Genomic DNA, 23,742 nt, shown 5'->3' on the forward strand with positions numbered 1-23,742 from the left:
TGAAATTTTGAGAGTATTTCATCCCCCAAACACCTTTTGTACACAGAACTGGTATCTTAAACTTCAAATCTCTTCTGAAATAGGCAAAAAAATTTCCCAAATCTCTTCTTAACCATCATTTTTATTTACTTTAAGGAATAGTTTTAATACATAGAAAATATACTAATATTCTGTATAAATATAGAAAACTGTAAGTAATATTACCACTGTTTCAAACAGAACGTGCTAAGTTTGTAATAAAAAATATTTTACTTTCTAAAAAGCTTACATTTTACTATTCAAAAATAATAGTCATAGATAAAGCATGCTTTCAATACATACCATTAAAAGGTCTCCGGAAAATTTTAGCTTCTGTTTCTAGAATTTTCCTCACTGCTTTATGGATTTCTTTTCTAGCTTGGTACGTGATCCCTACAAGAGTATTTTTAGATTACTGGAAGTCTGAAGGACAGTTCTCTCATATTATTTTCCATATATTTATCAAAAAAATTATATATATACACACATATACATATGGATATATATAGAGAGAATTATCTCATATATAGTGAATTGGATGTATACAACTATCTTAAAAAAACAGCCACCAGCTTAAAATAGATTTGGTGACATTGTGAAGAATATTATTTTTGCAACAGATCCTAGGAAATATAACTTTCCTTAAATAAGGCTGACTTCCAGAAACATTCTATTCTCTTAAAATTGTATTTTTAGAATCCAAACAATTATGCATCTTACCTTGATATTCGCTTTGATTTAGAGAAGTTGTACGTACATATACATAAGATTTAAGTTTCTCTTGATGTATAGCTTGAGTATCGATTTGCAATAACTTCTTTAAGGACAGGACTTCATATGTAATGAATACAAAGCCTCTTTAAATAAAAGAAAACTGCATGTGAATATTAATTTAAAAATATGATGGCAAAAATATATTAACAATCATTTTGGTATAAAAATAGTCTGCAGATTATTTTAATTTAGCAAATACAAGACTCTAAAAAGCTTGACTAATAACTATCAGAGAAAACTATATTCTACCATGTCTAAAGGTCCCTTAATATTGTCAGATTTGTTGAAAGACACATGAATTAAAATTTTAACTATATACAGAAATTACATATATGCTTATCAGTTACAACTTACCCTAGTATAAGGGATCCAGTTACCTTTGCAATTTTTCCTTGAAAAAATGAAAAATTAATGTCAAAGTTGTGTGCATCATCTCAACATAAACATAATTAGCATTTGATTACCAGATAATAAGAATGTCAGCCATTAAAAGTAAGCTTTTTAAATTTTTTCTGTTGCTCTCTGGCTTTCAGGTAATCATTACCTAAATTTACAAATAGAGAAAACATTACCTGATTAGAATTTCCTGCTCTCCTAAGCAAGATGATAAAACATGTATCCTGCAACTGCTACTTACTTTGAGTATTGCTACCTATCAACTACATTTGTTGCTTAGCTCCAGGAATCAACAGTAAACTCTCCCTGCTGCTATCACTAGCATTCATTTGGAACTCTAGATTATTTTAAGCAGTTAATTTTTTCTTACATGGCATGGGTATTTCTTTGATGTATATAAATACATACAGGAGTATGTATGTTCTTTGAAAAGTCCTGCCAGGTCTCCCTAAGAAAATACATGTTTTTAAAATAATTCCATTGAATCTAATTCATAAAGCAAACAGCTGAATAAACATGTCACTTGCAATAGTTTCCCCTTTAAGTCTAATGATTCTTGCCAGATTTGCACTGTTTTACCTGGACAACGCTGAGCTGATTATACAGATGTAAGGATCTCAGTACAGAGAAACTCTATTATTACCAGTAGCAGCAAACCAAATGGAACACATCTCAACTATCATGAAAAATTTCTCCTCCTCAGCGTGAACTGGGAGATTTGCCCCACAACCACTGCCACCAGGTTCTGTCTTTGCAAGACCATAAGAATTTTGCATGCAGACAGGAGGCAGCTACATGTTGAAGAAATAACTGGCAGAGAAGGTTGAAAAGGCAAAAATATGCAATGCTTCCTGTAGAGCAGAAATGGAAATATCCTATCTTTTAATGCTCAAAAATAAACTGTAGAGTTGTAAGAATTGTCATACTATACAGAAGGCACCAAAGAAAGCAGAAACTAAACAGAAAAAACTGCAGAACTTGTATAAGTAAACAAGGAGGAAGAAACAATAGAAACAAACTTTATTCAAACTTTATTCACAGTTTATGGATGTAATTGTTTCATGGCTCTACAGGTTAAAAAAAAAAAGAAAGATACAAAATGGAGTTTAAAACAGTTTAATGAGATTGCAACTAGGGGGGGAACCTCATCTTGTGTTCTAATCCCAGATAATCTGCTGGTGTCATTTTATGTATCACTATGCAAAGCAAGGTCAGAAGTAGACATCCACTTGAGGCAAATAAAAGTTTTTGATCACAAAGTATTCAGGGATTTAGATCTTTAGTATCATTTAATTATGCATGGCATCATACCAACACAGATTTTTCCTTTTTATTAACACCTCAGGTCAATACATATAGAACTGTACTTACTGATATCATTCCAGGGTAGGTGTGTTTTTGTGGCTGGACCAGAAGTCCCTATTTGTCTATAGCAAAATATACAGTAAGCGGCCACTGACATTCTGTGTAATACAAAAAAAAAAAAAAAGGTAATTATTTATTTAGGAATTTCAGCAGAAAACCTGTAGCAGTTTTTTTTCCTGTCCTTTTACAGCAAAGGTCATGATACGAAAGTCATGAATTACAGCAAAGGTCACAATAAACCATATTTGTGCCATTTCACTCCATATAAAGAGCTTTAATTAAAGAAGTCTATAAATTCCTCAATTTAATAGGCTGCATTTCAATTACATCAAAAGTTTAAAGCAGTTTTTCATACAATTATGTTACTGTTGATTTTTGTGAGTATGTATCTCCAATTACCTTCTCTGCTTGTAAGTCTCCTTTCCCTACTTCTTAATAATTCTCCCTTACGTCTCAGATACAGTCATATCTCCACTACAACATTACTCAATATGATGTGGGCTTAAATACAACTCAGTAACCAACTACTTTTAAAATTCATATTAGATTAGTAGGTAAGTCTTCTATTTTGACTAACAAGGCTCCAGAACTACTACATACTTTCGCTTTTAAAGGTCAAATCTGACTAATATTTCAAGAATGTAAAAACTCTACAATTAAAAATAAGTATTGGTCCTAAAATGCTCTAACTCTATGGGCTCATGAAACTCATAGGGCATACTTACAGCTAAAAATTAGAGCACACATCTTGTTCTCAAAAAATTCTTACACATGCATGAATGAAAATCTAGCCATAGCCATGAAGAAGATGAGGACCTTTCCTAGAATTAAGGCTTTAGCAATTCAACATTACGAAGACACAGAATACTGACAAATTGCACCTGTACTCACTGAATGCTGAAATCAAACTAGAATACTTTTTCCAAACACACATGATGCATTTTAGAACTACCAAAGTTCTGAATGTACAATCAACACAATGCAAGCATGAATATTCTTGATAGTAACGGTCTCCACAAAAGTTGTATTGGAATTCTTCAAAAACATGAAAATTTTTTTTCAGATTTTTCTTCTGATCTATCTATGATGCAAGGCATTGAATTTTCCCATTTTACAGGTAGGAAGATGAGTTAAGACAAACGTGCTGCAACTTTCTTCCACTTCCATCAAGGCTGTGTCTCAACCTCTGCACAATGGGGTTCAAGGAAAGTATAGTTGTATTAGTCAAGCACCAAAACCCAAGGCAATTTAGGCCAGGCAAAAGCCACTAATTCCTGTTCCTACCACTCACATATATTTAACATTTTATGTATTAGCAAAAGTTACTGCCTTTACATTTGATTTATATAAGAAAAACCTAACTTATGAAAATAAGCAAATTGGCTTTGGCAACCCACAACTATCAAGTTCTGCATGCTACTTAATCTCAAGTCTTAGCAGACAGAAATGTAGTATTTTTAGCACAAGAATTATGCTAAAATCCCGAAAGAATATTAAACATTTATAACAATCACAAAATACACAAAAAAAACTTTTTGCATACACTGGATAAGTAACATGAAATTCTTATTTTATGGTAAGTGAATTTTTAGTGTCTGTTAGTACATGTTAGTACATTTACACGACTGAAATACTAAGTTAATCTGTTCAAACGGATTTCAAACCACACCACTCGCCCTCACATATTTATCAAATTATTATGTTGGAAACATAGATGTCCTTATTAAATGTCAAATTAAATCTATATTACCACAATGACAATTAACTCAAAATGACAAAATGTCATGTGTGTAAATCTTGATCAGTAAATCTGACCTTGAAATATGGGAGCCCCTGATATTCTCCTTGAATTTAAGGTAATCTCTACAGACCAAAAAAAGACCTTATATTCCTTCTAGTATCAGTGTCCAATTTCTCTAATAAGGGGACTTCTTTTATTCCCTTCCACTAATACGTCTTCCCTCTTTTCCTGTTCCCCAAAAGTTTTGATTTTTCCCTTCTTTCTTGCCTATATTAAGGAGATTCAGAAAAATGTCAGCATCACCCCAGCACTGCCATAATCACAGCAGACAACTTTTCAGCTTCTGTCATTTCAGTACTCTGTTTATCCATTCACTTCAACAGAGTACACAACACTACAAAACACTTTTAAGACATTATTAATCCATCCTCTGGAGATCCCTCCTGTGGCGGTGTGGCCCCCCCCCCCCCCCAACACCATAAGGCCATTTTATTAGATATTACCATCGGCAACAAGTAGTAGAAGGTGAAGGCAGTGCACAAGTAGGAGAAATAAGAGCACAGAAAATCATGCATGTAGACTCTTGTGCTGTGTGGGCTGGTGCCACACAGTGGCTCTGTCAATGGAAACCTTGAATTCGGAGGTAAATAGATGCCCAGTTTAGAGAAACAGTGATTGGCAATTATTACTAGATATAGCCAGGAAAAGACCTTTCAAGATGGGATGGGTAAAAGCTTATGCTAAGGACAATCAACCAGCCACAAAGTGGAATCAAAAGGTAGATGAGCTAACTAAAATTAGGAATATCACCGTAAATTCTGAGTGGTATTGATTGGGAGAATGGTTACATCAAAACTTAGGCCACACAAGTAAAGAAGCCCTTTACTTTGCTGCACAGAGTGAAGGCTGGCCTATAAACAGAAAAAATATTTCACTATAAACATTGAAACTATTCTTACAGAATGTCCCCAGTGTAGACTGAAATAACAAGCAGATCACCCTGCTAAAGCACCATCTCTACATATCAATGAAGGAAAACCGTATGGTCTACATGGCAAATCGATTATATCGGACCATTCAAATCCTCTGTGGAGTATCAATACGTCCTCACAGGAGTGGAAGCAGTCTCCGGTTTGCTTATAGCAACTAAGTGTCAGAAAGCCAATGGGCAAAATACAGTGCAAGGGCTATCGTTTTGGTTCTCAAATCTACCTACTTCTGATGTTACTCAAAGCAATGATGCTACCCAAAGCAAAAAAATGCATTTTTCGTGTAAGGAAGTGCAAGACTGGGCAAAACAAGAGGAAATTAAATGGGTATTCCGTACCCCATACTACCCTCAATCAAATGGGATGGCAGAAAGAGCTAATGGCTTATTGAAAAGGAATCTCAAACCACATGAGGCTCAATGGGATATGAGACTTCCCAAAGTACTCCATAAATTAAATAATGAATATGGGCCTACTGAGGGCCCTGTAAGCCAACCATCCTTTGCAAAAATTGAGCTTAGCACTCCACTTATTGGGAAAAGAGAACTAACAACATTACAGCCAGGATAGCCTGTTATGGTCAACCTACCATCCAGAGGTACTGTGCCTATGTCTTAACTAAACCTCATGGACCACTTGCCTGGGAAGCTACTGATTGGCAGTGGTGCAAAACACAGAACTACTACACTATAGATTTTTCCTTCTTTTTAATGGGGTAACGTGTTCGGACTCTCTCAACCGAACAAAATCTCTATTTTCTCTTACAGCACCCTGCAGGATGGCAAATGGAACATGTGTTCATGTTGCTATAAACTGAGCACAAGCAATTTAAACAAATCAGAACACCCACTGCAGTCCTCTCTGTTAGCACTGGGTAACCACATAACCAATGGCTCTTATCTGATATATTGCCTCAGTGGAAAAGAATTAATCAAAGGGACTACCAATGGATTGTGGATATACAAATATCTCAATATATACAAATATCCAAAACCAATGTTTCTCTAGCTCTTAGTTGTATTCAAGCTCAATTGCGGACACAATCTATGGTAGCAGCAACTGTAAGAGAAGATAAAGAAGGTACTTTACCCACTGAAATTTGAAAGGTAATTTGGGATAATGCAACTAAATTTGAAAAAGAATTCCATTCTTGGGGGTATTTAGCCAATTTCACTTGCGATCCCATCAGTGATAAGGCCACAGCTTTTGTCTTAACCATATGCAATGCTTCAGTATATACCATATTCCAATCATTGCGTTAGGATTAAATCACAAGAGCTATACTTTAGCCATTAGAAGATATGAGTATGGGCCCAACAAAGTGGAAACAAATGGTAAACTATTGATGTTAATGCACACGTTGTACGGGAACAATGTTTTATTTGTAGACTAACATCACCAAAGCCCAAGACATTTGTTTTGACACTGAACAAAATGCTATTTTTCAATACATCCCCACAAAACTCCTGAAACTATACTTGTATATGTTGGAAAAGGATGTATTTGTATGAGAACGCTTTGGGATTTTATATTCGTAGATAACATTACTGTAGACACAAGTAATCACTCAAATATTTGTGTTTGTAACTTTACTAAAATTATGGGATGCAACTTTAATTATTCAGCTGCTGTTACATCTTATCAGTTGTTACAATTATACACTGAGTCTAGATTAATTGCTTATCCCCATCGGAATGAATCTTACATTGGTGAAGAAACTACTGCAAAACGATGACCTGTGTCAAGTGCTGAAGCAACAGTCTCAAAACTCTAATCATTGTTCACCATGGCACAGAAGAGATGTACCGTGCCTTTGAAAGAGTGAAGCAGGATTGAGAACACGATTGGTGGAAAACTCTTCTTGGATGGTCACCAAAAGCAATAGAAGTGTTTAATCCTATGCTTCACTCAGTTGTGATTTTGCTGACTATGTTTATGGCTTATAATTATATTAAATATAAAGGTCTGATACATGACAAAACAAATAACCCAACCTCAACTATCCAAAACATACAAATTAACGAACAACAAATAGCAGTGCTTCACTATCTACTTACCATGGACCTATAAGCACACAAACCTTCAATATACTATTTATGGCACAGAGGCAAGAGGTGACCTCTCTGAAGGTACGATGAATTGACTCTATGGGCAGAGTTTGGCAGCATGCCCCCCCCCCCCCCCCCGCCCTCTGCTTAAGCCATAACCACAAGTACAGGTTGTGATGGATCCATCCAGCTCACTCTGGACTTTGGAGGACAGATGGCAACATAGCAGCCAAGGGTTGTCTGGAATAGTGACCCAGATCTTGCTGGTATGCAGTATGACTATTAAGTCAATCATCTTATTTTATAAATACTGGACAGCCCAGGGCCGCTTGAGCTCTCCTGCATGGCAGCAGGCTGCGTACCAGTATCTCCACTTCAGCAGGGACACCTCTCAAGAGGCTGAGAGACACCTTGCCACAACAATTCTCAGTAAGTGATTAATAGCATGCTAAACTCTGAAATCTTAGCTAAGTGATTTAAAGGACTGATTGTGCATATATAATCCTTTAGACATAAACCACTGACCAAGTCTGGGACTAGGAACAGATCCAGCTGCACTTAAGACCCCGCTCTGAGAAGGGGTTTAGAATGCAAGAGGGTCTTTTCTGAACCTCATGACTCAATAGGAGGGTCTCCCTGACAATCATGTCTGACCCCATCCTCCATGCAGTAAATAATGAAGTGCGCCCTGCCATCAAATCTTGTTAAACCCCTGTTGCATTTAGGGTTGAACTTCCTTAACTTGCTACTTTATATCAATAAGATGTACTGTTGCTTCCCTCTTAGCAGTGCAGTGCACCACTCCATCAGCGACACCCCTCCCACTTACAAACTGTCTCATCTATGGCAATTCCTCACGATCTCTATTCACAGAACCACAGCATGCACGTTATTCTTCTACCTAACCACAGCCTGCAACTGCAATAAACACGCAGTTCAGTGACAGCAGGTGCCACAATTCCCTGAATTCAAAACATGCATCTGCAAACACAGGAGGCCAAAGTGAGTACCATTTTGTTGTTGCCAGGAACCTCTGTTCAGGACCGAGAGCAAACATGCTTAGTGATGTACAAACAGAATGCAAAAGGTCCCACTTTGCATCCAGCTTCAGGAAGCTCCACGGTCTGCAACAGACTGCGCCGGCCTGTGCCGGTGGGGTGCCAGCGGTTCTGCCATCACCCCACCGCTGCCTCACAACTGCACAACCAGGGTGTATTAAAAAAAAATACAGAATTTCAGGCAACGTAACATCTAAACGGCCAAGAAGCAAAGCGGGGATAACTCTCTGCTTCCTTCCAAAGGAGGAAAACAACCCCATTTGTTACCTTTTATGCGCTCACACGGAGCAAGCGGAGCCTAAGGCACCACTGTTATTTCTGGAGGCTTTTAACAGGCGCGGGCTCCCCCGGGGCCCCCCCGCGCCCGGGACGGGCAGCGCCGCTCGGCAACCCGAGGCCGGGGCGCGCTCGCCACTGCGGACTGCCGGAGCCGGAGGGACTTTGAGGCTGAGATCGTTAAAACAATAAATACTAAACCGGGAAACCACCCCGCAAACCCTCCGAGGTAAACAAGCCCCCTGCACCGGCTGGCGGCGACGGCGGGGCTGAGATCCCCCCTGTCTCTCCCCGAAGCCCGGCCCCCACCGGGCCTGGCCCGCCCCCGCCGGCCGCCATTACCGGGCCCCCCCGCCGCTACCTTCCGCCTCCGCCTCTCCTCCCGCATCCGGCACCGGCGCCCGCGCGCCCTTGTGACGCCAGCACGCTGCAGGCAGCCCGGCCAATCCGCCGGCGGCGCGCGGGGCGGTGGCAGGGGCGGGGCGAGGCCGCGCATGCGCCTGGCGCAGCGGTGGCCGGCGGCGCGGGGCCTGCGTCGTCAGGGCAGCGGCCGGCGGCAGCGACGGAGGTGAAGGGCGGCGGGACCGGCTGCCCTGGGTCTGCCCTGTCTGTTCGCCGACCCGGCCGTCCCAGGGGCGTGTTGGGGCTTGTCTCCGCCCGGGCCGCCGCTGCAAGGTGCCGGCGGCGGCAGGGCCGGTAGTCGGGCAGCGCTCCGGCCTGGGGCACGGGAGTTGGCTTCTAGGGTCGCAGGGCTCAGCCGAGGCGTTGTTTCCTTTTCTTTCAGATTTCCTCTGCTGACGTGTGTACCCCAAAGCGAGAGCTGTGCTTGTCGCCTCTTCCGTGCAGCGTTTGTGAGAGAACTGGGAAGATGGTGAATGTGCTGAAAGGTGTTCTGATTGAATGGTTAGTTACAGCGCTTGATTGTCTCTCATTGTGGTGTAGTCTGTTTATTTCGTTAGAGCTGGAAGTGTTCTAAGTAACTTCAGGGTCTAGATCAAAAAAAAAGAGGAGTTGTTTAGAGGAGGAGTGATGCTGAACAAGCAGACAAAAGTGTGGCCGTTGAGGGAAGGAGAGAAGCAGTTGTAGGTGATCCTAATTCTAAACTATCTTTTTTTTTTTTTTCCAACATACTGGTTTCCACTTGTGTTTAACCACTAGATGTTCCCGTTCTTTATATTGTTTACAAATATGTTTGTTGTTGTTGTTTGTGAATAATTTCTTTACTGATTCCAGAGGGAGGTGAGAGAATCTTTCATCATTTCCTGTCTTTTTTCATGAAGTAGAGTCCAAATTCTGTTGAAGGCTGACGTGTGGCTCTGTTTGTAGATCGTACTTGAAAGGAATGTGCTTGTAGTTTGTAAAAGTACATTTTTGATATATGTGCAGTACACACATTTTCATACAATCTGAAGTCTCTAGACTAAGAATCAGGTAACTGGTTACCTCTGAAGTAAAAGGAAGCATCAGTCAGGATTTGTGAGGTACAAGATTTCTGCTGGACACTTAGGTTGTAAACATATTAACAGATTATGACTGCACAAAAGCAGAAGAACCTTGAACCTCTTGTGATGTACCAGATATAGCTGTGATCTTGCAGCAGCTAACTTCTCAGTTGACTGGATGTTAACCAGCTCAAATCTGGATGTGTAATGGCAACGTGTGAGCAGTTCAGAGCTTAAACTCCGCTATAACAAAAAGCCTGTCTTCTCAAATTCGGCTCCATGCTAGTTCATTGACAAACCCTCTGAAGCACAAGAAATTGCCTGCCTGGAGCTGACTGCGCAAAAATGCTGAGAGCAGAATTCTTGACTGATAAGGCAAGAAGTTCTAAAATCTCAAGCAGTTAGTAAAAATTTTTTATTTTGCAGTTCATGTGTTTATTTTATATGTATTTAAAGATCTGTGTACAGATCTTTACCTTGTACTTTACTTTGCCCAAAATTCCATCCTAGGAGAAAATGCAGAATTGCTATAAACCTGGCCCCTTGTTTACACTTAAGATGAAAGATTTTTACAACCCAGTTTTCTGAGGATGTTAAGATACCAAATGAACAGGGAGCAATAAAGAAAAAAAAAAGACATTTCTGAATGTGTAAATCATAAAAAAGTGAAATGTTGTGCAGGTCTCTTTTGGTTTTGTTTTGGTTTTTTTTGTTGTTTGTTTTTTTTCCTATGCTCTTCCAAGAAATAGCTAAACTTTCCTGAAGGTACCATATCGAGGATTATAATCTTCAGGTGCTGTAACGAGATCAGTGTTTCTGCTGTGACATACATCTACTGGCACTGATGACAGTTCTCTGTTGATTGTGTGAAAACCAGTCTCCAGATACTGCCTGACATCATACAGGCTGGTCGTACCAGCTAGGACAAAAGCTTGTGCCATCTAGTACTGCTAATGTGAGTCACTGAAGTACAGCTGAATGAAACAAGCAAAAAATAAACGTCCCTGCAAAGAGGGATGTGGAAGAATGCTGGGAAACACATACTTCTGGTGTCTGATTTTTCTCAACTCTTCTGTTTCTTTTAAATGCTAGAGTGTGTGAATGATGTCTCTTCTAAAGAAGATATAGCTTCCAGACTTTCCCTTTCTCCTTTCCTCAAAATTACTTTGTACTTTGAAAATTCATCTTACTGTAGTCATGCATCTGCAAGTTTGAGGCTAATATTAAAGGTTGGTTTTGGAGTTATTGGATAGGGGGCAGAGGAAGAGCTTGATCTCATAGTGCATGTCTTTGCACCATATATACTTTTAGGTAAGGGAGAATTGATCCTCATACTGCATTTAAGAGAACATTAACCAAGGAGTTCTTTTAAGATTTAGTGTGTTACTAAGAATTATTTTTAATAATTACTGTGTTGCCAAAACAACTATGTTCATGATTTTGAAAGTGTCCCGAGCTACCTCATTCTGTTTTCCTGTGTTTCTTGCACATATTTTTCACCAGTTCTTGCAGTCAAATACTGTTTTACTAAAGAGCATGTTCTTTCAATTTTGTAAAAACTAGTATCAGAATAATATTATCTGAATTCTTCAAAATTTCAGTGGATCAAAGAGTTTATATTTTAAAGTCACTTTATCTAGCTGCTTAGTATAATGCAGCTGTTTCAACTACCTGTAATTTCCATACTTCCAATTTTTTTTCTTCTGATCATTTAAATTTAACTTAGAAGGTGACATCATGAAAAAGAAGAGATTGTTTGGTTACAGTGTGATAAATCTACAGTTCATACATGACTACTTTTTCTCTGTGCTTTACTACTTTGAGATCTATGTTCTCCTGGGTTCTGGTTACTTTTAAACAAAAATAAGCTCTAAGAAAACATGGGTTTATGGTGCTATTGCTGAAGACAGAAATGTAATGTCAAACTTACCATACTAAGGGTTGGTGGTTTTGTTTGGGTTTTTTTTAAGCTACTCCAACAGCAGCATAGGGACACTCCTTTGCTAATCAAGCAGCCAGTTTTCCTCTCTAGTCTTCACTATCAGTTTATTTTTGTGTCTAAAGTAACCCAAGCAATTACTATTGTGAAAGAAGCAACTTTTTCAAAAGCTTCATAAACTTCAAGTTGTGAGCAACTCTTGAAATTAATAATAATTTCTCAAAGAACTTTGGAAGTGTCTTCAGTTGGTGGTGTTTTTGTTTAACTCTATCTTAGTACAATCAGGTGGGATCTGATGTGTGTTTGTCTCTACAGTGACCCTGCAATGAAGCAGTTTCTGCTCTACTTGGATGAGTCAAATGCATTGGGAAAGAAGTTCATCATACAAGACCTGGATGAAACTCATGTCTTTGTATTAGCCGAGTTGGTTAACTTCCTCCAGGAGAGAGTGGGCGAGTTAATGGACCAGAACTCTTTTCCTATTACTCAGAAGTAAAAAGATTAGAGAAATGAGATTACTGCAAGTTTTGGAATAGTGAATTTCAGTAGCTTGGGTTGTTACTGTTTTAATAGATACACTGTGGTTTGTAAGTTCTACGTGGAAATGGCTACTCTAGAAAATGAATAATTTTCTTGGACAAAATACTCTTGAATTGGATTTTGTTGCTCATTCTGAAAAATTATGGTATCTTTATTAAAATCCTTAAAACTATACACTTGAGGACTTGTCTAGACAATTTTGATGCATGCTCTCCATTTTTCCTTTAGGTTTGTTATCTTGCAAGATGGTATGATCCAAAAATTAATGTTTCCGTATTGGAATGGTATATGAATTCCTCTGACACATTACATTCCTGTGGAATTGATTAAATCTGGTTATAGTGTGACTGATAGAATGTGAAGAACATCTACGAAAGTATGATCTGTGCTTGATGGAACATCTCTGTACGTTGAAGGTGTGGTCAGATACTGCTTTCACTTAATGGGTTTTATACACCTAAATGAAAGTTGGTGTGAGTTTTTTTGGGGGTTGTTTTGTTTGGGGGGTTTTGTTTGGTTTGTTTGTGTGTGTTGGGGTTTTTTGCTTTTTTCCAAACATTTTACAAGTGCCCCATACTACTTGCCTACTTTTACCAAGGCTGTGCTTTCTGTGCTGTTCTTGGGTTTGGGGAATGGTGCTGGGTATCTAGGATTTTGGTTGGGAAGAGGGGGGATGTGGAGGGATGGGAACAACAAAATCCATTGGCCCACATCATTATGTTTATGTTTTAATTGTAAACTGATTACTTGCATATCGACATTAGTAAATTAAAGGGATAACATAAACTGGAGACCAATGCTTTAGATATAACTTCTTGTGTTTTTCCAGTGAAGCTAATACCTAGTCACAAGAAGCTATGTGATCAGAAAGGGAAAATAAAGACTTGCTTGCTCTACCTGTGAAGAAGAAAGCTGTTTTTGTATTTTTGGGGGTGTTTGGGGGGTTTCTCTTGTTGTGTTTGCGTTTTTTCCCCCTTCAGCTTAGCTCTTCCTTCCCTACTACACTTTGCTGCAAAGAAAAAGCCTCATAGTTTCACAGTAGTTTTTTTACACAGTATTTGTAGCTCACTTAGATACTGGCTTATTTAGTAAGTCAGCTAGTGCATGATGATAAAACCTGTCAAGATTTATGTCTACAAATATGGCAGGTACAGATTACAGAAACAGGAAGAATAACATCTATTACCTTTTCTCTTACCCTACTTCCTACTTAAAATAGCCACATTTATTGGATCTGTAAGTAGTTATTTATAAATGAAAGACTGTTAGGATATTACTTCAAAGGGAAGCTTGGCTTTCAGACCTGCTCATGTGCATCAGATAGATGCCATCTTTCATCTTTCGGGGGAAAAACAAGTGTAAATAGAAAGACTTCCATAAGAAAGGTTTTCTTTACTGACTCCCACCATTGCTTTTTTTCCTTGTCCAGTAATTATGAGATTAGTTGGTAGTTGGTGGGTTTTGTTGTTTGCTTGTGTTTGTTGGTTTGCACCCCTCAGCCCCCACTCCTCACTTCCCAGGGGAACCGAAGCTTCAGGAGAAAGTTTCACAAGATACTTTTAATCAAAAAGCCATCCAAAGAAAGTGCTGCAGAATTGCATATATTCAGGCTCATGTGGATCAGCAGGTAGCCCTGTGGCATTCAGCTTCATGTAGTTTCTGGTGCTCTGACTGTCAAACAATAGTTTGGTCCAAGTTGTTTCATCTCTTTCTTTCACAAGTGGTTGCTTCCCCAGTCATATAGGTGAAGAATCATCTCTACACATCGTCACTTGAAATAAAATGCTGACATATTTTATGAATGGTTTATGGTTCCTTACCTCTTTCTTGAGACTGGTCAAACATTGACCTCATAACCATTGTTTTCTGGAAGGTTATTGGATGCTCATTTAATTGAGAGATAATCAGTACTCTTAACATGGCATGATAGTTTAATACAATTTAAGTGTTACCCTTAAGTTATCCTTTCTTTGGAATCCTAGTTTATTTTCCATCCAGGTTTTGATGAAAGGTAGATGATCCCTCTTTCTTTAAATGACAGTATTTGAAAAGTCATGTTAGAATTACAGCAGTTGAACTTCTCTTTATTTAATATGCTAGTGCTGCATTTCTGTTGTGGTTTTCCTTTTAACTCTGTGATAAACTTGCGGTTCTTGTCTTTTTCTCCTGGTTAATTGTAGTTTTATTCTTACATTAGCTGTGTTTTAGCTTGTATTTCCAGTTACATTTCCAGTGATAGATGGCTTATGTAATACAGAGGGATAGAAGTTCCAAACTGTATAAACTACACAGTTAGGCATGCATTCTTACACTCTTTGTGCTCAATCTTTTTCGAGTGAACATGTTTATGGATTTTAACTTGTAAACCTGTCAAGGCTTAGATTATTCCTACAGCCTAACCAGACCTAACTGTTTCTATGCTGGAAGAATAAACAAAAGATAGAAAGAAGCAAATCGGTATCTCCTTATGGAGTCTAAGGACTTGAGTTCTTTGTAGTTTCTAGGGAAAAAAGGGTCTTGAATTATGTAGTATGGTGAAGGAAATCCAATGAGGAAGCTCTTAGAACTTGAGCATGTATATGTATTAAAAAAAAACCAACACCAAAACACCCAAGGTTTTCTGGGGTTGAATAAACTTGGATCCCAGAAAGCCTTTTTTTTTTTCTTTAATGCGTGTAATCCTGGAGTCTATATGCTTTTAAAAATACACACACACACATATATATATATTTGTATGTTACCCAGATGGGCGAAAAGTAGATACTAGCTTTGAAAAATATCAAGGCATTTTGAGATAATTAACATTTACATTTAGAGATTTATTTAGAGATTTTAAATGTTTTCACTGGCTTTCATTTAGGTGTGAAGTATTATTGGTGAGTGGAGCTCAGAATGAAACATTATGTGAAGAATATCTTTTTTTTTAAATCCTGCAAGCATTTGAGAATAAAAGGTTAAGGAGATCTGTTTAAATATATACATGTTTTGCTAATAAAGTTGATATGGTGAGAACATCAGTTCTCACTGTATTTGAAATATTGTATCTTAATTTAACATTTCTAGCCATAGCAAATAAGTTAACTTTTTTCCTCTGGTATCTAGCATAGGGGCTATACTCTGCTCAGGTCCTGCTTGAGCATCAAAATAGAGCTTGAATGACAGACTTGTTGTTGAAGCAGCAAATCTTGATGGGCTTTCTCTGCTAAGGGTTGAGCTCATGCTTCACTTTATGCTTTTGCTCTGAGTTGAAAGTATCTTGTCTTCTGGAGGAAGAGCATGGTAGGGTAATTACCTAAAGGACACTTATTTGAGCTTAATTTCTTATTTGCTACTAATTTGTACGTAGATCTAAAATATTGTAAGTTCACTTGTTTGTGTTTTGTGATGTAAAGAGTTGTTGGGTAGTTACTGTAACTTTGAACAGGCTCATGGATACCACTTTTAACACAAATGCAGAAGCTCAAGAGTAATACTTGACAGAAGGGTGAGAGAGATCTCTAATGCAAGGTAAGAGATTTTGAGCAATGCAAACAAAGTATTTCTGTTAAATGGGAAGAGAGGGGTGGAAACTGAAGGTGCAGCTTCCTATTAAAATAAAGTAATAGCACCTCTTACTGAAAATTATACTTTGGTGGTTTTGGTGGTTTGGTTTTTTAAGTTTGTTATTAATGGTCTTTAAAGAAACCTGTGTAGTATGACCATAGCGTACCACAAAAGCAAATAAGCCTGAATGCTGTCATATATTTAGATACTTCTAGAGATTGTAGGTAAGCTAATTCTGGAGTGTGGATTTTATTTTAGTGTGGGGATTCACAGCGTGATGAAGGTGACCCTGAGTTAGTCGGTACAGATAGGGATTATAATGAATTTCTTACCTTGTTACCAACTTGCAAGTCCTCTTTCCTTCTCTCTAGTACAACATTTAGCCTAGGGAGAATAATTGTCCACTGCAGTAAAGGAGGAAATAACCAACAGTCAGTAGAGAGAATGCACGTGGCCCCAGGAAAGAAAACTGTGTTGAAAGAAAATAGAGAATGCTTCAGGGAATTACACCATTTTACCTGAGAGAACCCAGATGGAGTGGATTTGACTTTGTAGCTAAACTGCCAGTGTTGTTTCATAAAAAGTTAGGCATCTGAATTCATCTGGAATGAAGAATGATAGCGCATTTTTGTTTATTTGTTTAGAAATTTAATGTGCTTATAATGAAAGTTCAGGTTTTGTTCTATGTAGCACATAGAACAGCTAGATGGCTATGTGATTTGCAATACAAAAACTTCTCCAACTGTACATTAAGAAAGCCTGTTCTACAGTCTTTCCAGGATGGTAGGGTGTATTCAAAATCATATCTTTTGCTGTCTTTTGGTTGCTGTTTGTTTGTTTTTTTTAATGTGGCATCACAACAGATTTTACTGGGGTTTTTTCTCACTCAAGTTAACTCTGCAGTGCCACCTCAAGTATGCAAGAACAAGCTAGAGAACGTATCTTTTATGCATTGACAAGATTGTTTACTGTGAGCTGAAGATAATGATATTTCATGGTGTCATTAAAATGACTTACTTAAACCTCTCTTAGCTGGCATCATCACCATAAAAGTGTCCAATTTCAGTCAGCACCTAGGTTGAACTTGCAAAACTAGGGCTCTGAAAATATATAGATAAAACAAATGAACAAGTCTTTGGTCATATAAGCCAACACAGGCTGAGATGTTATCTTGCTGGCAATAGGCAATTGGCTATTGAAGAAAACAGTAAGCTTTTGTAATAATTCTTTTTGCAGTTCCAAATTCTACAGCAGATTCCAATCCTTTTCCTACACTGACTTGTTGATTATCCCACAAATGATCTCATTAAAGCTGGTGGTAGTTACTGTGAAATGAGGCATTACTCATTATATCAGAATTGGGTGTCATGCTTGTTTTGTAATTCAGACTTTGGGAAGGCTTACATGTGCTATAAATTAAGGATTTAATAAATTCGTGGAAGTTCATAATGATGGAAGAACAAATTCTTCCTGAACTAAGTCATTATCTTTGGTCTTATGACTTAACAGCTAATAAGAAATATAAAAAATAGCGTTTCTGATGGAAATACGATGTGGAGCTCTTTTATTTTTAATGTGGAATAGAAGTAATATTTTACCCATCTTTGTTTCATATAAAAAGATTTTCAGGACTGAAGAATTAACAATTTGAAGGCAGACCAGTAAGGGGAGCTCTTACCAATATTTTAAACTGCTTTTTAAAAAATTGCTGCAGCGTGGGCAATGGTGGGACTTTCCATGCTTTGGAACATTAATATCTGTCTCTCTGGATATGCTTTCAGCTGGAGATGAACATTCAACTTCAAAGGATCCTTCTAGGAAGATATTTGCAGCAGGAGATTTTGGCCATTTCGTAGATGTTTAGTTATCAGATGTTTTCTTTCTATGCTTAGGTGCACAGTCGGGTTACATGAAAATGGTGTGTTCAACCTTCAGATGTTACTGGTAGGACCATGTATCTCCACATCACTGGCCTGATTTAGGAGCTGTTCTGTATTAAGTTACATCATTTTCAGTGAGCATAAATCACAGAAATACATTGTTGATACAGTCTGAAGTAACTTTTATTAATTTTTTTCTCTTTATTTCCTCATCATACAAAATGCATGTGATTTGTAGGGAACCTGTTTCTCAGAGCACATGCCCCATACTGTATGGAAGACACTATTCAACCTTAACTGTATTTCAGTCTGCACTGGGAATTTCTGCATCTCTATCCTTATGGTGTTGCTAATAGTACACGGAAATGAAACATACAGAAAATTTCTCCCTCACTACCTCCAAAAGTGAAGTTTTACTGGTTTACACCTATATAAAGGTAAATTTCAGTATGTTCTTTAAACAAAAACCCCACACCACCTGCCAGTTAAGTTTTAAGGGGGGAGGGGGTGTGGGGAGGGAACCTAATACCTTTGATACTGGTGGTTGTATTTTTCATATAGAAGAAAAAGTAATTTTCTCTCCTCTGACTGTGTAGCAGTAATAAGCAGATTAACTGCAGAATGGAAGCAGACTATAAAATTGCTGTCCAGTGAACAAATCTAAAAAATGAAAATTTTATAGTATTGTTAGCTTTTAGCTTTTTGTGCTTGAGGAATTCTAGGCTTTAGTAACAATGACAAGTATAAGGTTCCTGGAAATCTCATTTTCAAATTAATATTTTTCTCTTATAGAAGAAAAGCAGGCCCATAATACCCATGGAGGAATGTGCTTGAACACACTAAAGAAAACCCATTCGACACCAGAACAGGTAATTGATTAGCCGTAAAATTAGCTTCTCAGGAGAGAAATGACATGCAAGATTTCTGGATGACTGTAGATTGAAGGAGTTTACTGTCAGAGCTATACAATTGTTCACTTTTCTATTATAGAAAAGAGGGACCCAGATGTAAATTACAGGATGTGCAGAATGATGGGTACCCTTGCAGATATGAAGAGATCTTTAGTAGATAAGAAAGTACTGCACATTTCTACAATGTTGGCATAGCTGATATACTATCAGTAGTAAGAGTTAAACATACTAAGCAAACCTCTAATCTGTCAGCATTTTGTGTGTTGTGTTCCTGATCTTTGAAGCTAGAGGGTGAGGTAGGAGGATGAAACAGAAGGTAGTAAAGAGGGGGAAGAGTATTTTAGGCTTGTATCTAACATTTCCTGTTAATTCCAAAATTGAACAAGATCACAAGGAGCATAAGGACAAAATTGAGAGAGATTATATTCAAATTAATTTTAATTTTGTATCAAAAAATGTACTTGCAATTAACTAGAACCTAATTGGTTTATAGAATGTCCTGTATCAGAGCCAACATATCACAAGGACTGGGAGAGCAAGTTTTCTTAATGTCATGCCTATCATTCTACCTTGCTTCAGCCCTGGACAGGACCACTTTTCCATGTGGAATGATAATGTAGTTTTGCTTCTTTTTAATCTCTGGATTTTTCTACACTGGCAGCTTTATTAGGTGCAAAATGTGTTTTGCATGTGTGTGGTATGTATATCATTAGTCCCGGAGAAGGTGCCAGGAAAGAATTCTCTTGCTGACTCTCATTGTGCCCTGGTAGCCATGGGAAGGACACAACAAAACTTGAGCTATCTGCTTTCTGAGGCAAGAACATGGACCCCTCACTTTCGTACTCCTATGGAGCCCAAAAGCACGTTGGAAATGTCCAGCCACTGTTCCCTGGAGAAGGTGCCAGGAAGCAATTTTCTTGCTGGCTCTCGCCATGCCCTATGTAGGTATTCCAGAAGCTAGAGATTCAGCAGTGATGAGGAACCCTGGAATAATAGTAGCCTTCTGTATCAACCAGCTTGAAATTAAGATAGGAAAGAAAAATCTCTCTTCAGCTGTAATATGAAGCATGCTCCCTGCATTTGATTTTGCTTTTGGTCTAAACTGAGGCTAATTTTCTCTTTTAATTTTGGGAAATTTATAAAGTCAGTATAGCACTTAAAAGAGGCCTTGTTTCTTGAGGAATGTTTGAAATGGATATTTTCAAGCACAGCCATGGTGAGGTTGGTGTGATACGGGACTGTGACAGCTTTTTGCTGCTGGCCAGGTTGCCATTTGGGCGAAGACAGCTGCCAACAATGTTTGAGAGAAGCAGAAGAGTAGGGATGAGGAGTGGGCAAAGCTAAGCATCTGAACAAATCTCTGTAGAGGACCAGGGAACCTAAAGCCTTGGAACTAGTAAATATTTCCCCTTTTGGCTTTGAGTAGCTTTTTGGTTTTTTGTAAGCCATTTCTGCCTGTTTAGTGTGGTGTGTGACAGCAGGAGCCAGAAGGAAATGTTGGGAGTGGGAAGAAGGGATTCTAAGGGTGTATGTGTTTCAGAAGGTGGTTCCTAAAGTTGCTTGCTACAAGTATGAAAAACTAGACCAAGCTGAAACTGCCTTTTCAATATGCAGGGTTATTTTAGCTCATTTATTTTTTTAAAATGTACTACAAAACAAAAGGAACTGTGAAGGTGCTGGGAAGAACTGTTATTGTTTGAATTGCTAACTACAAGAAGCAACCAGCTATGCTTCTCAATTTGAAACAAGGATGGGAGGGCCTTCACATAGTGCATTTTTTCATTATCATCATATTTACATGACGATTATAACCAAAGCAAGTCATAGAAACAAAGAGAGGAGACTGATATAAATGGCCTAAGTTTAAGACTAGTGGTCAGACATTGGCAACACTTCGTCAGTGAGACTAATCACTTGTGCCAATATTTTAGTTTCTACTAGTCAGGAGACTTGCCTCGGGACATCCTGGGGGAAAAACCAAAATTGGGTCTGCTGGAAACTTGTCGTTCTTGGGTCAAGGGAATGTCAAAGTCTGGATTTTTCAGTCTCAAAACCTGCTACACTCAGACACGACAGGTACTTTTCTCCTTTGCCCTAGCACCCAGCATGTAATGATGGCAGTCATGCAAATTTGTATGCCTGTGACAACACAAAGTAGTGTAATAATGAAATATAATGTACAATTAAAAGGGTGATGTACAGATTTAATTATCTTCTCTTAAAAGTACAAGAATAAAAACACGTATGAGAATAACTTATGTGTGCACCAGTAAGTACTGAATGCAATTTATTCTAAGTATAATCTCTGGTGCCAAGTGATTGATCTTTTTTAATGAAGCAGGCATTTAAATATACGTAAATTGTGTAACAAGCGTTGAGAACATAGACAAAACACCAACTCATTAGTTCAAATTTCTTCCAGACGTTGGTAAGAAAATAATTAAAAAGTAACAAATATACAAAGCAAATATTAGCAAAACAATTAATGTTTATTCATGCAAATGTGAGCTTATTACCAAGTGCAGTAAACTTACTACTTGGATTTTTTCTGCTAGCTTTCAAGACCTGATCATATGGGATACTAAGCACTACATTTAACAGTAATTTTTTTACTTTTGCCTTACTACTAGAGCTGTGAAAATTAGTTCTCACTGAGAAGGGAAGATGTTAACAGCATTATTTTGTTGAGACTATGTCACCACTTAAAGAATAGCTCACCTTTAAGTTAACTAGTATGATCTAGTAGAGAAGTGAAAAGCCTGGCATTGCTCTATGTTCTCAAGCAGGTATCTTTCGTGTGTCCTAATGTAGTTTTCCCCATCTGTAAAATAGGGATAAGGGTAATATTTTTCTGCTACTCCTACTAAGCAGGACTGCAGCCTTGCTTTGTTTTCTGTCTATGCAAAATGCACAATAGAAGTCTGTCCTGCTCTCTGTTCCTATTGAAGTATCCTCTAGTAAAAGTAATGTTGGGGTACTTCATAACATACATAGGAAAATATGCATTCAATCATAGGAGATCTTACTATGCTAGTATGTTAGCTTACATACATGCATATTAAATGCTGCTGTTGATTAAAGAGTTTTAGGTCTTCGTAGCATCACATCCTGGCCTAACCACAGTTCTGAGTGACAGGATAGGAATATTCTCTGTGTTTCTGTGTGTGTATTTGTATGTATATGAATACACACACAAAAATAACTGTATGTCTTTCTGTGTGTGCATATATATGTATATACAGTGTGTATATATAATCATTGCAGCTACAGTATGCTTATCTCAAGGGAGAAAGGTGCCCTTCCTTGCCCGACAATATTTATTACAATTTAGAGAGGAATGGGATGCTTTTGCTGTACTTGCACTGAGTAGCATCACTGTAAGCCTCAAGCAGGTGGTGGGGTTCTCAAGGGGGAACAAACATAGGAAACTAGGGTGCTAATAAGGATGACCAGACCTTTCACATCTGGAATTTATTTTGTGTACTTCTGAAATAGGTTAAAATGATCAGTGAGATCCCCAATCAGGCATTCATGTCAGTAAGTTGGGGTTTTTTTCTTTGCACATAGAGCCGCTTTTTACCACTGTATCGTATTTTTCTGAAACCATAAAAAATGTGAGAAACAATTGGTATATTCATCATATTCTTGCTGTGTATTTTCCTACTATTAAATCTAGATTGAAATTATTTTCTTCAGTGGAGCAAAAGACCTTAAATACTTGATCGTGTTCCTTTATAGGCCTACCCACAGCAAACACAGGTATCATGCTGCAATTATGTTATTTTTTAAGAATTAACATTCGATTTTGCAACAGTCTTAGTATTTGTTGTGTTTCCTACTATGGAGGGTGATAGTACAAAGGATACTTACTTGGAACTCGGTGATAAACTGTTAGAATTCTGGTGCTTAAGACCTGGAATATTTTGATGGCTTTTCTCTTATTCTTTCATATTTTTCAAGAACTCTCGTTTTTTTATTTGAATGTTGTCTCCATTGAATTTTGCAAAAAAAAGATGGCTTAAGTTCTGCTGTGCTGTCCTTTTACTTGAACTGCTCATGAAACTATACTTTGAAATGATAAGAGGTTTTGAAGAATACATGTATATGGCATGGGTCTCTGTAGATTTAAGCCCCAAAAGATACAAATTTATATTTCAGCTGTTAAAGCACTTGTCTGAAAAGCCTAGGGACCTTGGAAGTATTTCCACCAGCTGCTATTTATTTTAATATTCTAACGTATGCTTTGCTGAGAAAGTTATATTAATTGCTTTTTTATATTGTGGACATATTCAGAGGTCTCGCTTTGAACTAGGGTTTCACAATGCTGAACTTACAAAATGCTTAAGAAGGGGGCGTAACCTGATGTAGCAAATGAAATAGGCGAAGATTGACTGTGCATGTTTAATAGAGTAAAATATAGATAGAATCATGACTGTTTCTCCTGGCCCTTCTCTGTACCCTTTTCAAGTTTAATTTACCTTTCTTTAATGTAATTGATCACAACTGTATGCAGAATTCTAGGTGAAGTCTTCCCAATACCAGTGCAATAGCATTTATATTCCAGATCTGTCCTGGGAATCCTGGGAGTATTAGCCTCTTTCATGATCTCATCAGATTGACGCCTTATGGATATTCAGTTCCTGACAGGCAGATACAGGTTTTCCTCATCCTCTCCTTTCAGTAGATGCCTTCAGTTTAAAATGAACATTTGTAAGTCCTTCAGTTCATGATTTTGAACTTTGTACTATCATATTTCATCCCACTTTTTTTTATTAGTCTGCTTCTGTTGGTCATCCATTCTTTTCAGATTATTTTTTTTGTG

The 23,742-nt window shown here is 37.9% G+C and overlaps 3 protein-coding genes across 4 annotated transcripts in view; 2 read left to right on the plus strand and 1 right to left on the minus strand.

Annotated features, from left to right (window-relative positions):
• SERAC1 (serine active site containing 1) overlaps positions 1–9,123 on the minus strand; it is a 29,874-nt gene extending 20,751 nt beyond the window's left edge. The window contains exons 1-5 of the mRNA XM_080388464.1: positions 9,027–9,123; positions 2,560–2,651; positions 1,147–1,183; positions 739–875; positions 322–411 (exon numbers count right to left, since the gene is read on the minus strand). Coding sequence (XP_080244590.1) covers positions 322–411; positions 739–875; positions 1,147–1,183; positions 2,560–2,650 — 355 coding nt within the window. The 5' untranslated portion in view covers position 2,651; positions 9,027–9,123. The remainder of the gene's footprint in view (positions 1–321; positions 412–738; positions 876–1,146; positions 1,184–2,559; positions 2,652–9,026) is intronic.
• A 2-nt stretch (positions 9,124–9,125) lies between these two features.
• Positions 9,126–12,760, plus strand: GTF2H5 (general transcription factor IIH subunit 5). 2 transcript variants are annotated; one of them, XM_080388465.1, is made up of 3 exons: positions 9,126–9,233; positions 9,450–9,568; positions 12,362–12,760. In XM_080388465.1, exons 2-3 carry the CDS (start codon positions 9,534–9,536, stop codon positions 12,540–12,542), a joined length of 216 nt encoding a protein of 71 aa, XP_080244591.1. In that variant the 5' UTR covers positions 9,126–9,233; positions 9,450–9,533; the 3' UTR covers positions 12,543–12,760. The 2 variants fall into 2 exon arrangements, with proteins under 2 accessions (XP_080244591.1, XP_080244592.1); XM_080388466.1 differs by having other exon boundaries at positions 9,188–9,340.
• A 141-nt stretch (positions 12,761–12,901) lies between these two features.
• Positions 12,902–23,742, plus strand: part of TULP4 (TUB like protein 4) — a 172,230-nt gene continuing 161,389 nt past the window's right edge. The window contains exons 1-2 of the mRNA XM_080388453.1: positions 12,902–18,446; positions 18,802–18,878. The gene's annotated coding sequence lies outside the window, so the exon portion shown is untranslated. The remainder of the gene's footprint in view (positions 18,447–18,801; positions 18,879–23,742) is intronic.

This window comes from Falco punctatus (assembly GCF_963210335.1).
Source record: "Falco punctatus genome assembly, chromosome: 5".
NCBI lineage: Eukaryota > Metazoa > Chordata > Aves > Falconiformes > Falconidae > Falco > Falco punctatus.

Bases quoted from the DNA above. Each gene is read 5' to 3' on its own strand.
- GTF2H5 (XM_080388465.1), top strand. From the start codon at position 9,534: ATGGTGAATGTGCTGAAAGGTGTTCTGATTGAATG. The intron at 9,569-12,361 runs GTTAGTTACAGC...TTGTCTCTACAG, and splicing joins AAAGGTGTTCTGATTGAATG to TGACCCTGCAATGAAGCAGT.